Genomic DNA, 13,984 nt, shown 5'->3' with positions numbered 1-13,984 from the left:
TGCCTGTGTGGGTCGGCCGGTGCTGCGGTGTCGGCGGCGGCCCCCGGTGCGAGGGCGAAGCAGGCTGTGAGGGCCATTGTGCGAATAGATCGGTGGATCCTGGCCGGGCCGGTCCTGCGGCCGGTGGACCCCTTGTTGGAGCACGGAGCACCGTGGAGGTGGGAGGTCTGTGCAGGATGACCCCCCTTTGATGCCTTGTCCGGCCATCTTGAAGCCCTGCGCCTGGAATCGGCGGGAGGCGCCCTCGGGTGATCGAGCAGCGGGCCCCCGAGTTTGATGGCGCCTTTTCTGCACCAAGATTGCCATTGGCGTGTCCCGGTGACCCCCGGCGGTGTCCCTGCGTGAGAGCCCGTCCCGGGCATCGTGGAGTGTGGTGACGCAGCTGAACCCACAAGATGGCGGCTGACGCCCAGGAACACGGATTTCATCGGGGCGGCGGATCTGTGTCGCTGGCGTGTGCAGGGGCCTGGTCATATGAACGTGAGCCCACGATCGGCGATGTCTTGGCTGCCCTGCAGTCTTTGCGTGCGGCCTTGGCCCCCGGTGCCCCTGTGGGGGTTGGGCGGTCCGCCGCCATCTTTGAAGGACCGTTCCCCATGGGCGCCCCTCGACTTTGTGATGGTGTTGCTTTGTCCCCCTTGGTCACTACAAGGAGTGCTTCCGCTGTGCGTAAACAAGATTGGAACCATGCGGCCCCGACTCTCCTGGCAGCTGTGAATGTAGAGTGCTAGGGCATGGGCTCCATGTCAGGTACGGATGCTGCTCGAGGGTTCAAGGAACATCATGGATTGCCGATCCGATCTGCTGTGGGGAGGCCCTGCTGTTATGCTGCAGGGGGGACTCAACTTTCCTGTGCTGCGAGGCGAGACTCCTACATCTTGCTGCTCATCGTGTTACTGTCGAGGGTTCTGGACTCCCGAGACTGGTCCTTGTTTTATTGCTGGCTGCCGGAACCCTTTGATCTGCCCCCTAGTCCTGGTGTGTTTCGACCGTGGAGCAGCTCCACCTTAAACTACTTGCCTTTCCTTGCTATATCGCATATGGTGGTGAAGACAAAGATAGGCCAGGGATGAGCCGATGCTGCACCCGGAGGACTGCCGGTTAATAGTTTGCTATGCTGATGGCCCCCGCTTATGATAATATGGACGGTTCCTTTACAAGTTTATAATACCTAAGGTTGTGTCGATCTCGTCTGGACGTTGTATATTCGTATGGCTGGGCGGGAGGCTGGGGCCTACCGACTTGTCTTATGTTCTCCCCCCCCCCCCTTTTTTGGGTTCTTTCCCCCCCCCCCCTTTTTAGGTTTTGCTGGCAATGCGTACGAAGTACGCATGCGCTAGCAAAATCCTTATGTTTCTCTGTTTGGGTCGGGTATCCCGCCCCCTCCTCGCCCCCTCCTCCCATTGGCTAGCTCCATAAATGGAGGCTAGCCATTGGGAGCCGGATCTGTCCGTCAAAGGCCGGACCAGATTCGGGGGCGTTCCCGTGATTTTTTCCCTCTCCGCCCCTCTGTGCGCTCATCTCGGCGGTGGGCGTGTTGTTTTTTTTTTTTTTTGTCAGGGCGTGTTCTCTCATTCCGCCGAAGATGGCACCGGGGGCCCGTCGACTTCTCTTTGCTCCACGAAGTCCAGGTCAGTGCTCTGCATTTTTATTTGATATCCCGCCCCCCTCCCGCTGCCCGTGTGTGCCCCGTTCCCGCCCCTCCCCCCCCGTGTTTCCGGCCGTAAATGCTTCCGCTGCCCGTGGCCAGGTCCCGCTGTATGCACTCGTCACTCCTCTATCCGTCAGGAGTTTTTTTTTTTGTTGTCAGGGCGTGCCCGTTCCCGCCCCCCCTCCCCTTTCACTCTCCGTTGTCTTTCTTGAAACCACAGGTCGGAGCGGTGCACGGGTGTCCCGGAGCTGCGCCTCTCCCATGCCATGGAGTTGGAGGGGCAATGGTGGAAGGGGCAGCTGGCTCCCACGAGGCAATCAGGTAAGTTTATGTATTTTGTCCGCCGTTCCCCCCCCCCCTGTCCGTGTGTCCGATCCGCCCCCCTCCCGTGTGCCCGTTCCCGCCCCCCCTCCCCTTTCACTTTTAATTTTAGGACGGGGTACATCCATCAGCATGTGATTAGAGAGGGGCAGCAGTGCCTTGAAACGCTACTTGTGTGTTGAGGTGCTGTGTTTATGGTATGTGTTGGTTTATGGGACTTTTGCTGCTGGAATTTACTTGGTCATAAGAGATGTCATGTGCATTTCGACTCGTAGGATTAGCCAACGCTTTTTTATAATTATTTTTTTGTCATCATATATAATTAAATATGCTTTAAATTCAATGCAAATGCTTGTAGTTTGTAAATTGTGCTGTTGGGGGTTCTGCGTGTAGGATCGCATGCTGGCTGCAAAGGCAAAACCGTTGCATTGTAAATGCTTGTTTGTCTTCTTATTCCTTTCTCTCTTCTTGACTTCTCTATATTTCGGGTTCTGATTTAGGGCGACAGGCACGCTGCTGGGGGGGTAGGCCGTAGCCTTCTGCAGGGGTGCAGGGTGGGGTAGGTGGGGTGTTTTTTTTTTCTCTTTTTCCTTTTCCTTTAGTTCTATGGCTCTTTTGTATCCCTTTATCGGAGCGCCGCGTCTGTGCTTCTCTCCCATGGTACGATTGCGGGTGGTAACTGGGGGTGTGTTGTTCTCCCTTCTACTGCATTGCCACATTGCTATTGCGTCTCGCGTGTCCACCTCGCTGGCTGTACCCTCACTCTTTTTGCGTGCTCCGTTGCTGTGGGGCGCGTGCCACAGCGCGGCGTTCTCCCCCTTTCTGATTTATTTCATTTTCCCCCCTTTTCCCCCTTTTATTCTCTTCTTTTCTTATTATTTGGGTTAATATGGCGGATGATTGTATTTCTTGCTGCTGTTCTGGTTCCTCCGTTCACTCTCAGTATGTGACGGGTTGGTGGGGTGACTAAAGGCGGGCCAAGGTGAACATTGATTTGTCATATGGCGTATATGTCCTAATTGATGTACACTGTTGCTGATGATAGTTTTCTCCGATGCCTTTATGTTTTGCTGTCTGATTTATGGCCCGCTATGGGAATTTGGATGACCATACACTGCAATTAATCCTGCTATACTTCCTAATATAAAATTGACCTTCTTTGCTCCTGTTTTCAGTTGTCGTATATGGCCGTTCTCCTATTGATTGCTTACCTATATAATGTAATGTGCCCCCCGACACACTTCTCTTCGGATACATCGGCTTATTATATTGTGTCGTGGCCTACCTGAGCGGTTGTTGGCCCGTATTTGTATATCCTTAACTGTACAATAAAGGTTTTAAAAAAATAAAAAAACAATGACTAAGCTTCTGCCGTCCACAGCCGCCACGCCGACGCGAGTTTCGGTGTAAGGCCTATTCAGGTCACACCTTCTTCAGGGCGGAGATGTACCGTGGGGCTGGGGACACACCAACAAGAATAAATTAATGATGGGGATATAACCAGTATAATATACTGCATGGGACGTACTACGATAGGGTACGGCTGTATAAAATGGGGAAGATAGAGAACGACAGATGTCTCCGATGTCAAGGGGCTGGGGGAGGCTTTCATCATACACTATGGGACTGCACAGTGATCCAAATGTACTGGTCCCAAGTCTTTTCAGAACTACAGGATGTACTGGGAGTCCCGGTGCCGCAGGAGCCGAAGCTGGCTCTATTAGGAATGTCCAATGATGTGGATTTCCCACGCCCACTTTTGATTTTCCTGGTCCTAGCACTGGTGGTGGCCAAAAGGGACATCGCGAAACGGTGGGGGTCTCCTACTACTCCTGACCTGGAAGAATGGAGGCAAGGGTTAGACCTTTACATGGCGGCTGAAAGGGTGACTTACAAATCCAGAGGGTGCCCTAGGAAGTTCCACAGAATCTGGACTAAGTGGAGACAATACCATGGACTGGATGGGGGACTGGGGAATGATTGAGCTTAACGGGGAGTTCTTAGTGCATGTAAGGGAGGGCGGCTGGGGAAGGAGGGGGTAGGGAAAATTGCAATCTTGATGCATGGTCATTTTCTACGACTATACAGTATACTGCATGTTCACAGTGTGTTCTCCTGGGAGGGAGGGAATGGTATTAGAGGGAGAGGCGCAGCTGCATGCGTGACTATAGTGTTCAGTTCTATACAAGCAAATAAAAAATGTTTCCGGAAACAAGTTGGGGAATGGGTGGAAGGGGGGGGGGGAAATAGAAAAGCAGATGCAAGGACCTCCTCATGAAAAGTGATATTCGTTTTCTTCCAAAATGCATATGGCGCCTTTGTGGACAATGCTGTACATCCTTCCGGATGCGGGCCTGAGAGCTTGGTAATGTGTTATTTCACGTAGTATGCCTTGTTTATCTCAAAGGAGGAGTGTGGATGAATATGTTTATGCACTGTATATATCTGCAATAAAAACTAAGTTTAAATATAATGAAGACAGGGAGGCAGTTCAGATGACTTATTTCAAAAGGTTTCTGTAATTGAAGCACTCTTTCATATACCAAAATGTGCATTCGCTAGTCATGCATCAAATATCGGATAATTCCAGCCGGCGCGCCGGTTCGTCCCTTCGGGGATGGAATAGCCCAATTGAGGCCTTAAAGTGTCGCACTCTTTTCTGTGACAAAGGAAGCTCAAAATCGATTCATGGTGGACCAGGAGGGCTCCAGCCGGAGCTCCTGTAGAATCCGGGCTGAATATTTTCTCTCAGAGGAGGCCTTTGGCGGGGTTCACAGAGACAGCATACGGGATATCCAGGGATCGAATAACTTGCAGGGGATAGCAGTAATTAATTAGGCGGTTTCCGCAATTGACGTGCGCCGTCTGTGATAAGGGGTCGAGTCAGATGAACAGCCTGCAATCTCCAATAGGAGGCGTCTATCTAGGATAGCAAACGAACCCCACAATAGGCGGGCTCCGTCCGAAGTGAAGGATAATGTCAAATAGACATTCGACGATGTCCAGTCAGAGGCGTCTATCTCGGACAGCAGACAAATCCCCGGAAAAAAGGGAAAAATCCAGGCGGACCTCTTATGTACACTGGATCAGATGGTGCAGGCTTATATTTTTGTATCCACCCTAGGGGTAATGATACGTGCCCTGACAAGTTCCTTAAATATGTTGTCTACATGCCTGGTCATTCCTTTCAGCATGGGCAACATATGTGTTGACTTTGGTGTGCTGTTCAATGTTTCAAAAAGGAAATCCTCTTAAAGGGATTCTTTGTGGAGCTGCACCCCATGGTAATTGGAAGCCCTGCCTAGCAATTCATTATAGCCTACAATGTCGTCTGGTGGAGAGGACCTGGTAGGATATAGTACGTAATGAACAGGGGTTCTGCCCAAATTACCCTCCCATACCTGGGCAAGGAACATCACATGGATGAAAAAGTAGAACGGAAGGTACTGAGGGACAAATTAAGCAAACGGTACTTCAAAACAGGAGACAATTCATTAACCTGTTTTCTGCAATCTTTTTATCAACAATGAATGATATGATTTTATTACGAAGGACAAAGTATTGAATCACAAAAAAAGGGGGAGGTGACCAGACTATATACAGTAATCAAAACTGGTAATTACAATATATACAGAATATACAACTATGTACCCTAAACAAAAAAGAACAACGGGATAAAGAAAACACAATTAATTATCTGTCGACGCAGTCGCGGTCACGTTTCCGCCAGTAGTATCTTGTGGCTTCATCAGGACAAGGGTACTGGAAAATATATACACATAATACAATTTGTACAATTCCTAAAAACCACACTAAGCCGCAAAAAATAAACTCACCCATTTGTACCGATGCAATGACCACCATAATGATAGAAACGTGAAAGTAAAAGAATAATGCCCAAGCCTCAAAAGGTCATTTTATCATTTATAAAAGGGAAAAGCCAGAAAACGAAAAAACCAAATCTTCAAAAGGGTGATGAAAGAATACGCAGATAGGATATAGGTCAGGATCATTGTCTGTGGGCGAGTCAGTGTTGTATTCGTCCCACTTATCTGTAGGTCCTGGCTGACCATCATCATTATCATCATCCCCATCTCCCTGATTGTCAGATGTATGTGGTGGTGAGTGCTCGGGTGAAGTTGGCACAGGTAGAGTCTGAGGTGAAGGTAGTGATGGAAGAGGAGGAGGAGGGGGAAGGGTTAGTTCCAATAGTTCTCTCCTTTAAGGGAACATGATATTCCTCTTCAGTATCAGTTTTTCTCTTTAGAGTTACTTTTAGTGGCACTGTGTCCAGTTTTAGGATGTATGTACAATACTTTCTGTTTCAGGTCCAGTTGTCCGAGCGGATCGCCGAAACCGTACTTTTTAGGTGACTTTGGTGCATCAGTCTGTTTCGGCGCCAAAGTTTTCGATGCCGACAGCTTTGTTGTTGGTGTCTTCGGATCCGAAGAATTTTTCGGTGCTGAGTGATGAGGTTTGGAGCCGGACTTGGGCTTTGATCACGTAGGCTTTTGCTCAGTGCCTGACTTGGAATGGGGCTTATTGGAGCCGGAAGGCTTTTTGGCAGGCTTCGGTGCTGTGCCAGTAGGCGGGGTGTCAGAAGCATGGTCTCGGTGCCGACCAGGGCCTGAGGGCGCAAGTTGGTCCAGAGTCTTCTTTTTTGGTTGACTTGGGAGTCAGGCAAAGATGGAGCTGTTCTTATAGTACTTTGTCCATGCGGGATGTCTTCATCCTGGTCGGAGCCATCGTCTGAACCGGAGATCGGATCTCATTCCTCCTCGGCCCGATAGCGTCGCCGGCTTCTTCTTCCGATTCAGGTCCGAAGAGGCCCGGAACGGAGCCTGTATGTTGGCTCTGCATGTCGCCTCGTCGTTGAGCCCGACGGTCGCGAAGCATCTTCTTAGAGCGGAAAGTCTTGCACACGTCGCAGTCCTGTTCCATGTGTTCTGGTGATAAACACAGGTTGCACCCTTCGTGTGAGTAGGTGCGCGGGCATTTCGAGGGGCACCGAGGGCAGAATTTAAAGGAAGTTCGTTCCCTCGACTGCGAGTCAAATCGAGGCCGTTAGGCCAGACGGCCTACAATGAGCTCTCCGATAGAAAGAGGGTTTTTCTTGAAATAACACGATACACGAAGAATGGAATACATGATCAGAAACAATACCATAGAGGGTGAGTGTTCTATGCAATCTCAGGCCTGCCTCCCCCAACTGCCTGACCTTGAGAGGGCCTGAAGAAGCGGCGGGAATACCCTAGGGGTCTGGGGAATACAAAGGATAAAGAATAAACGGGGACCAGCCGAATGGAACACCAGGAGCAGAATCTCTTGCCCCCCCCCAAGATGGCCGCCACAGTGGTCCTTTACCAGGATGAGTTACAACTCTTACATTGGTGAGATGACCCACAGGCTTACTCCAAATGGAACACCAGGGGCACCATTTGTTTGCTGACTATTGCACTGTACCCGCCATTCACAGCGTTTGGTCCCGAGATGCTGCCTGTACCTGCCCGACTCTAAAATGGTGTCCGCAATTTCGCCATCCATACCTCGCCCGCACTCACCCAGAGATGGAGGACGAGGTGGACGGCGCGTCCCAGTAACATCAGGACTGATACCTTCTATGGAACTATGACAATGCTCCACGGGCTGAAACTTTAACTGTTTGTACTTACCACGGTACCCGAGTACCCTTGGCAGCTGCCCGGTGGAGCTGTCCTATGGAGCTATAGCGGAGTCTGGCTCTGGGTCACCCATCGGCTGTCACCTACCCAGCCGGACATCAAACATTGTTTGTCACAGTTCTTCACAGTTTTATCTGTCTCTCCCCTCGACTGCTTTGTTCCCCCTGGAGTACTTTGCCCCTTCAGATCTACCTGACTCTGCCTGCTTTCCTCTCCCCTGTTTACCTTTCCCCCAGTACCTTCCATTCCCCATACAATGTGTGTCTTGGATATGCTACGTGCTAATTATCTTATATTATTGTGTAAGCTCACTTTTTTTCTCCTAAGCATATACTGGTAACTGCAACTGTAACTGTAACTGATGTAACTGTGTAACAATGTTCTGAAACAATGTCCTATATCATGTAAAGCGCTCGGATACCTCCGGGTCTAGCCAGCGCTATATAAAAAATGAATAAAAAAATATGCACAGAGGGAAACTGAAGGATCGGTGTCGAACCGGAGCGCAGCGAGTAACATCCGAACCCGACGACGAAAACAATCTGAAGATGGAGTCGATGACCATGCACACTATCACCTAAAGGAGGAGTCACCTACCTCGTGACTAGGAAGACTTCTTCGAAGAAAAGCAAAGTGCAAACATCCGGACCCAACACTAGATGGTGATCTATGCATAGCATTTGATCTACAGCTCACATGCCTCGAAAATGTAGTTTCTTTCTACAATGTTACATCCGCTAATTGCGCACCATTTCAAAAAGCACACAGTCAAAGGATGCATCAAAACTGCATCAAAACTGACCTTAAGTTAAAACTACTGGTGGATGCCACTCCTTTTTTTCTTTCAAATAAACCTCACTTACTTCTCACCCATACATGTCTCCTCTGTCTCTGTACAGCTTACTCTGTCTTATGTATGGTTCCCTTAATATCTATTATAGCATTTATGCAAATTGTTCACACTTCATTTCAAAGATCACAACAAACTCTTTTGTAAGTAATACCCCTGCATCCCCTTAGCTCATTTAACCATCTGCATTAACTCACATACCCCCTACTAATGAACAACGTAACTCCCACTAATTTATTCTTCCACAAAGAAACTTAAGTAAATGCATAGAATGGTTTCCACGACAGCAAAAGATACATTTTCATAACCAACAATAACAAACTGGACTAACCACTAACCTTGGGTTTTAGGAGCAGTGTGCTACCCACCGTAAAGCGCTTCAGTGCCTTGTCAGGGGTAGTAGGCGCAATATAAATGCAAATACATTACAATACAATGCATACTTTGCATAGTCCCACTCGGAACAGCATCTTGTTTATCTGTTTGCCTGAGCCATGGCCGCATAACCCACGAGGAAGTCAACTTAAACCCACGATGTTTGACACATTAGATGCAATCTTCAGATTTTTTCAAAACATAGTTCTAGAGTCTTTTGCTTATGTTTACTCTTCTATTTCCTATGTCTCTACTCATTTAAATCACTCTCACACCTCTATGTATCTACTTCATGAATTCTGTAAATTCCTCTTATTCTGCCATTATTTAAGCCCTGACGCATATCATCCAAACAGCTGTAGCTGTCGCCTTCCACAAGCAATAACACTAATTGTCCAACAGAGGCAAAGACCTGACCACTAAAGTTAAAAAATCTTCTGAAACCAGGAGGTGTCTGTTTCATGTTCCCTCTCACCATTTACCTTCAGCTGCTTTACGCCTATTCCTCCCCTCCTCACAGATGCGTACCCATATCTTTTCTGTGACTTAGGTCCCTATTACACAACATTTGTGTCTTTTCATGCTATGCAGAAGGTTGTTCAACGGGAACAGCGAACACCTTAAGTCCTTAGCAGTATCTGCTATCCTGTATCTCTTTCAGTGTAGACACACTACTGCCAGCTCTGATGATGAATTTCAACTCAACAGGCCAACAGCTCCCTTTAACGTAATCATCAACGTCTAAGGTTTTCACCACCATGGTGCTGGGCACTCCATCTTAGATAGAATATAAGCTGTGCCACTCTGCTCACCTGGAGTTCACCTGGCACTTGTAGATCTTTCACAGCAGGCAGTGTAGGTGAAAGAGTGGACCAGGCACAGGTTATCCAAATAGGCTTTAATAGTAACTGGTTGAATTAATAACAAGCAATCTTAAGGTTAAATGTCTATTTACATAAAATCGTAATTTTTGTTCAAAGAACTTACACAGATAAACGGGAGTGTAATCATACAGTATGACAATATAATACCTGGTAACTGCATAGGTAGTGCCATGAATCTGCCATGTATGCCCCCATTACTTCTTTGTTGCTGTTCTTCAACCCCAAATAAGTATACTGTCTTTGAAGAGGTAACATAAGCAAGTGTGTGATATCTGTTAGGGAATAAATACAGAGAATTAATAAAATACGCTAAAGAGGCCCGCTGCAGCCAACTGATTTACTTCTTTTATTGTCATATCCTGATTTAGGTGTAATGCATTTTTTCTCTGGTTTACCTGTTACCTGCTGCTCAGCCACTGTGTGTGATGTAATGCAATGTTGGTGAGTGCCTGCCTGGGGGAGTGTCAGTTGGAGAGAGTGAGCTGAGCAGTAGGATGCTGCACCTGGTGGGGGATATACATTCACCTTATATAACCTGTAACTAAGATTTATCTTCTTCAATAAACCTATATCACATAACCTACGTGGCCTGGCTGTCAAGGAATTATCTCTATTTGCAACACTGGCAACGAATTGGAAACTAACCTTTGCATGAAAGGAGATTTAAGGGGAAGTAAATCTACTTGAAAAACAAAGAGAAAAGAGTTGAAGAATTGAGAAGAAAAGAGTAAAGTAGACGCCCAGAACCACACCAATGTCTTAAATCATCAGACAGCCTACAGACTGAGAGGGTGGTCTACCTAATTACATATGGTAGAACAGTCAGCCTATGGTCAAGTGAAGTGTAAAAGCGTTGGACCTGTTGATGTATGCAGATTGATGCTGCCCGGTAACCTGAGCCAACAGTGTGTGACTTCATTTGTACAGTGGAGGCAACTGAAGATTGTACCGACTGTGAGTTCAAGATAAACCGTTACCTAGAGCGCAAGAGTTAATTCGACTGTGCGTGTCTCTGCATGAGTTGCAGGGGAGCCATAGCATGACTTGCCTGTGGGGAGTGAACCCGCACCATGCAAAGAGGGGCAGACGTTGTGAGCACATGAAATGGGTGAGCCGCCGTATTATATGTATTAATGGGGCCCGCGTGACACGCTGTCATATAAGGCATTATTGTTCCTTTGAGGGGTAGAGGAGCGCGTGTTCCTATCCTGTTGTGGAGGGCTTGTCCCCTTACTGTTGTAGTGCGAGTGTCCAATGCGGCGTTGAATTGGTCGCGAGGATGCAATGCGTCGCTTCTGAAAATCTGAGAGCAAGGACTGTGTGAGTGCAGCAACAGCGAGGATCCTAGAGGCTGTTCAGCGAAACAGGTGCATGTAATATACGCTCTGAAGACGACTCACATAAATGACAGCCCAAATGCTGCAAAGTGCACTGCTGCGACTAAGGGAAAACAGAAGCTTAATAGGACACGCGTTGGAACCCATGTGAACGTTAGGAGAATTAAAGACTTAAACACCACTGCAGCCATCGCCAGCTAATTATCCCGAATGGTAGTGAACAAACTGAAGTGAGGAAAACTTCAGCTAAAATAGAGGAGTTTGCATTGAAATCGACAATAGCAGTGACAGTTGCCTACCTCATTGAGCTTAGTTATTTCGATCTATCTGAACTGTGTAAGTTGGACCTATGAGCATAGTTGATGAAGGTTCGGGTGAGAGGTCGCTTTGTGAATGCCATATTAAAATTGTGTTGAGCTTAAAAGGGGCAACCCATCTATACTACCCGACCGATGTTGAAATTGCAGCTGAGAAAATTGTGCATTTTTTCCACTTGAGGAAATTCTGTTTTGTAAGAGTAGCATTTTAATATAGTATTCCAGGTCCTTTAAGGTATGCAGGAGAGGGTGTGTGTGCATGTAGTGTACCTGGTCCTGCTTGTTATGCAGTTTAGGGTACGAAGTTATTTGGGGTCATGTTTTGCGGTGCCCTAAGTCTACAAGGAGTTTTTCTGAGTGCAAGTGAATGTGAGTTTCCCTTGTTTTGGGATGAGATGTTCTAAGTTTATGTAGTGTCCTGCTGTTGGATGAGCGAGGGTTGAAAGGTACTCTTTGCCTACTGCTGTAGTGAGGGTTGAAAAACATCCATTCTTTTTAGGGATTGTGGGTTTAAAGACACCCATTGCCACATGATTCTAAGTTCATGTAGTGTCCTGTTGTTACAGGAATGAGTGAGGGTTGAAAGATAGCCGTTGCCTACTGTTTGAGTGACGGTTGAAAGACACCCATTTTGGTATGCGCAAGATGCCTTGTGCTGGGATGAGAACTGATGGAAGAGATTCAAGATTTCCTTCTATATTCACAAATTGCCCTGTGTTTGGGATGAGTATGGGTTGGAAAAAACCCTTTGCCTAATTCTTGAATGAGGGTTGAAAGATACCATTCACAAGTCCTGGTCCTGTATACAGTAGGTAGAGGGCGTGAGTAGTCCCTGATCTAGTAGGTTTACAAAGCTGTGCAGTAGAGGGCTGTGAGTATTCCCTGGTACTATTTAGTCCTTCCAATAGGGTTAAGCATTAAGGGCCTGATTACGAGTTCAGAGGTCCATCGGACTGCCGAACCTGTAGTGGCGGTGCAGCCACCGCCACACTGGCGGTCCGACCGCCATATTCCGAGTTTGGCAATCGGATAGCCATAGGACTGCTCTAACCCCTGGGAAGCCGTGATCCTGTGGCGGTGTTGCAGCAGTTAGAGGTTGCAATATGCTGGTGGTGCCGTTGCGGCACTGTCAAGCATATTTTGAGTATATTACAGTATGGACTGCATGACATTGTGCAGTCAATGCCGTGCAGCAACATGCTTTGACAGTCCCATGGGCCACATGGGTCACATATGAGCCGTAGAAAGGCACTGCCATGGGATGGCCAATGCACCGACTGCCTGCGCAGGATTAACTCGTAATCTGGCAGGCGGTCTAACTTCGGGTTTGGCAGTCTTCCTGCGGGGCGTTAGCGTGGTGGCCTGCAAGAACACCACCAAATTCGTAATCAGGTCCTAAGTGTGTCCAGTATAGGGTGTGAGAAGTTCCCTGGTCCTGCCATGCATTCCATAGTCTTGATAATTTATGAGTGGTGCAGTAATTGTATTACCTGTGATAATGTGCACTTGGAGGTGTGGTATTGTATTTACCTGTCTTAATAATTTATGAGTGTAATTGTACTTCCTGTCTTGATGATTTTAGAGTCTGAATATTTGTAGGACTTATTGATTATTACATTTTCCATTTTACATCCAGTTGTATTTTCATTTATTTCTCTAAGGGGAGGAGATGTGTTGGATCCTGATGTTGTTATAATGCATCCATTCCATAGTTTCTCAGTTCCCTGCTGCCCAGCCAGTGTGTGTGTGAAGCAGTGGAATGTTGGAATGTTGATGAGTGCCTGAGCTGTAAGAGTGTCAGTTGGAGAGGGGGGTTGAAGGGACCCTTTGCTTTCTTCATGAAAGAAAGTTTAAAGATTTCTATCTTACATTACCTGATGTATTTTTTATTAATTCCTAAGGGGGAAAATGTGTTTTATCCTGATTTAGGTGTAATGCATTTTTTGTCTAGTTTCCCTGTTTCCTGATGCTCAGCCACTGTGTGTGATGTAATGCATTGTTGAGGAGTGCCTGGCCTGGGAGAGTCTCAGTTGGGGAGAGTTGACCGAGTAGTAGGATGCAGCTCCTGTTGGGGCATATACATTCACTTTGTAACTGTAGTTAAGATTTATCTTCTTCAATAAACCTACATCATAACCTACGTGGCCTGACTGCCATAGAGTTATCTTTATTTGCAACAAAAAGCTTTTCAAGAGAAAGCCACTCATCACTTTTGCATATTGTTCATTTTACCACACCAGAACCTGCATTCAGTACTATATTTTGGGAACGTCTGAGCAGCCTACATTACTCTAGAAAGCAGTTGATTTGTGAAAAGTCATCTCACTCACAGCTTCATATTTTTCTTTAACTCTGTGAGCTTCTTGAAGTGTGAAGTTTGTAAACTTTAAAAAAAAGATGGTATGCTGTAGTGCCATTTGTGCATCAGAAATGTGTTCCAGCTGCAACAAGATTCTCCAATGACCAGCAAGTGGACTGGACAGCCATCCCTTGTTCTGTTTGAGATCCCCATCCTGTAATTGTCATGAATCCAGCTGGCCACACCATGCTCTGTGCCTTTCACTGACC

General features: G+C 47.2%; 1 protein-coding gene across 2 annotated transcripts in view; it reads right to left on the bottom strand.

Moving 5' to 3' along the window:
- Window positions 1–13,984, bottom strand: part of LOC144818567 (E3 ISG15--protein ligase HERC5-like) — a 400,809-nt gene that overhangs the window by 300,522 nt on the left and 86,303 nt on the right. For both annotated transcript variants that reach the window (XM_078676098.1, XM_078676099.1), the window contains exon 7: window positions 9,910–10,034. In XM_078676098.1, the coding sequence (XP_078532224.1) occupies window positions 9,910–10,034 (125 nt within the window). The remainder of the gene's footprint in view (window positions 1–9,909; window positions 10,035–13,984) is intronic.

The sequence above is a fragment of the Lissotriton helveticus genome, chromosome 2_1 (genome assembly GCF_964261635.1).
Source record: "Lissotriton helveticus chromosome 2_1, aLisHel1.1, whole genome shotgun sequence".
NCBI classification, from domain to species: Eukaryota; Metazoa; Chordata; class Amphibia; order Caudata; family Salamandridae; genus Lissotriton; species Lissotriton helveticus.
The sequence above is the reverse complement of the archived record's forward strand: the minus strand, read 5'-3'. Positions and strand labels throughout refer to the sequence as shown.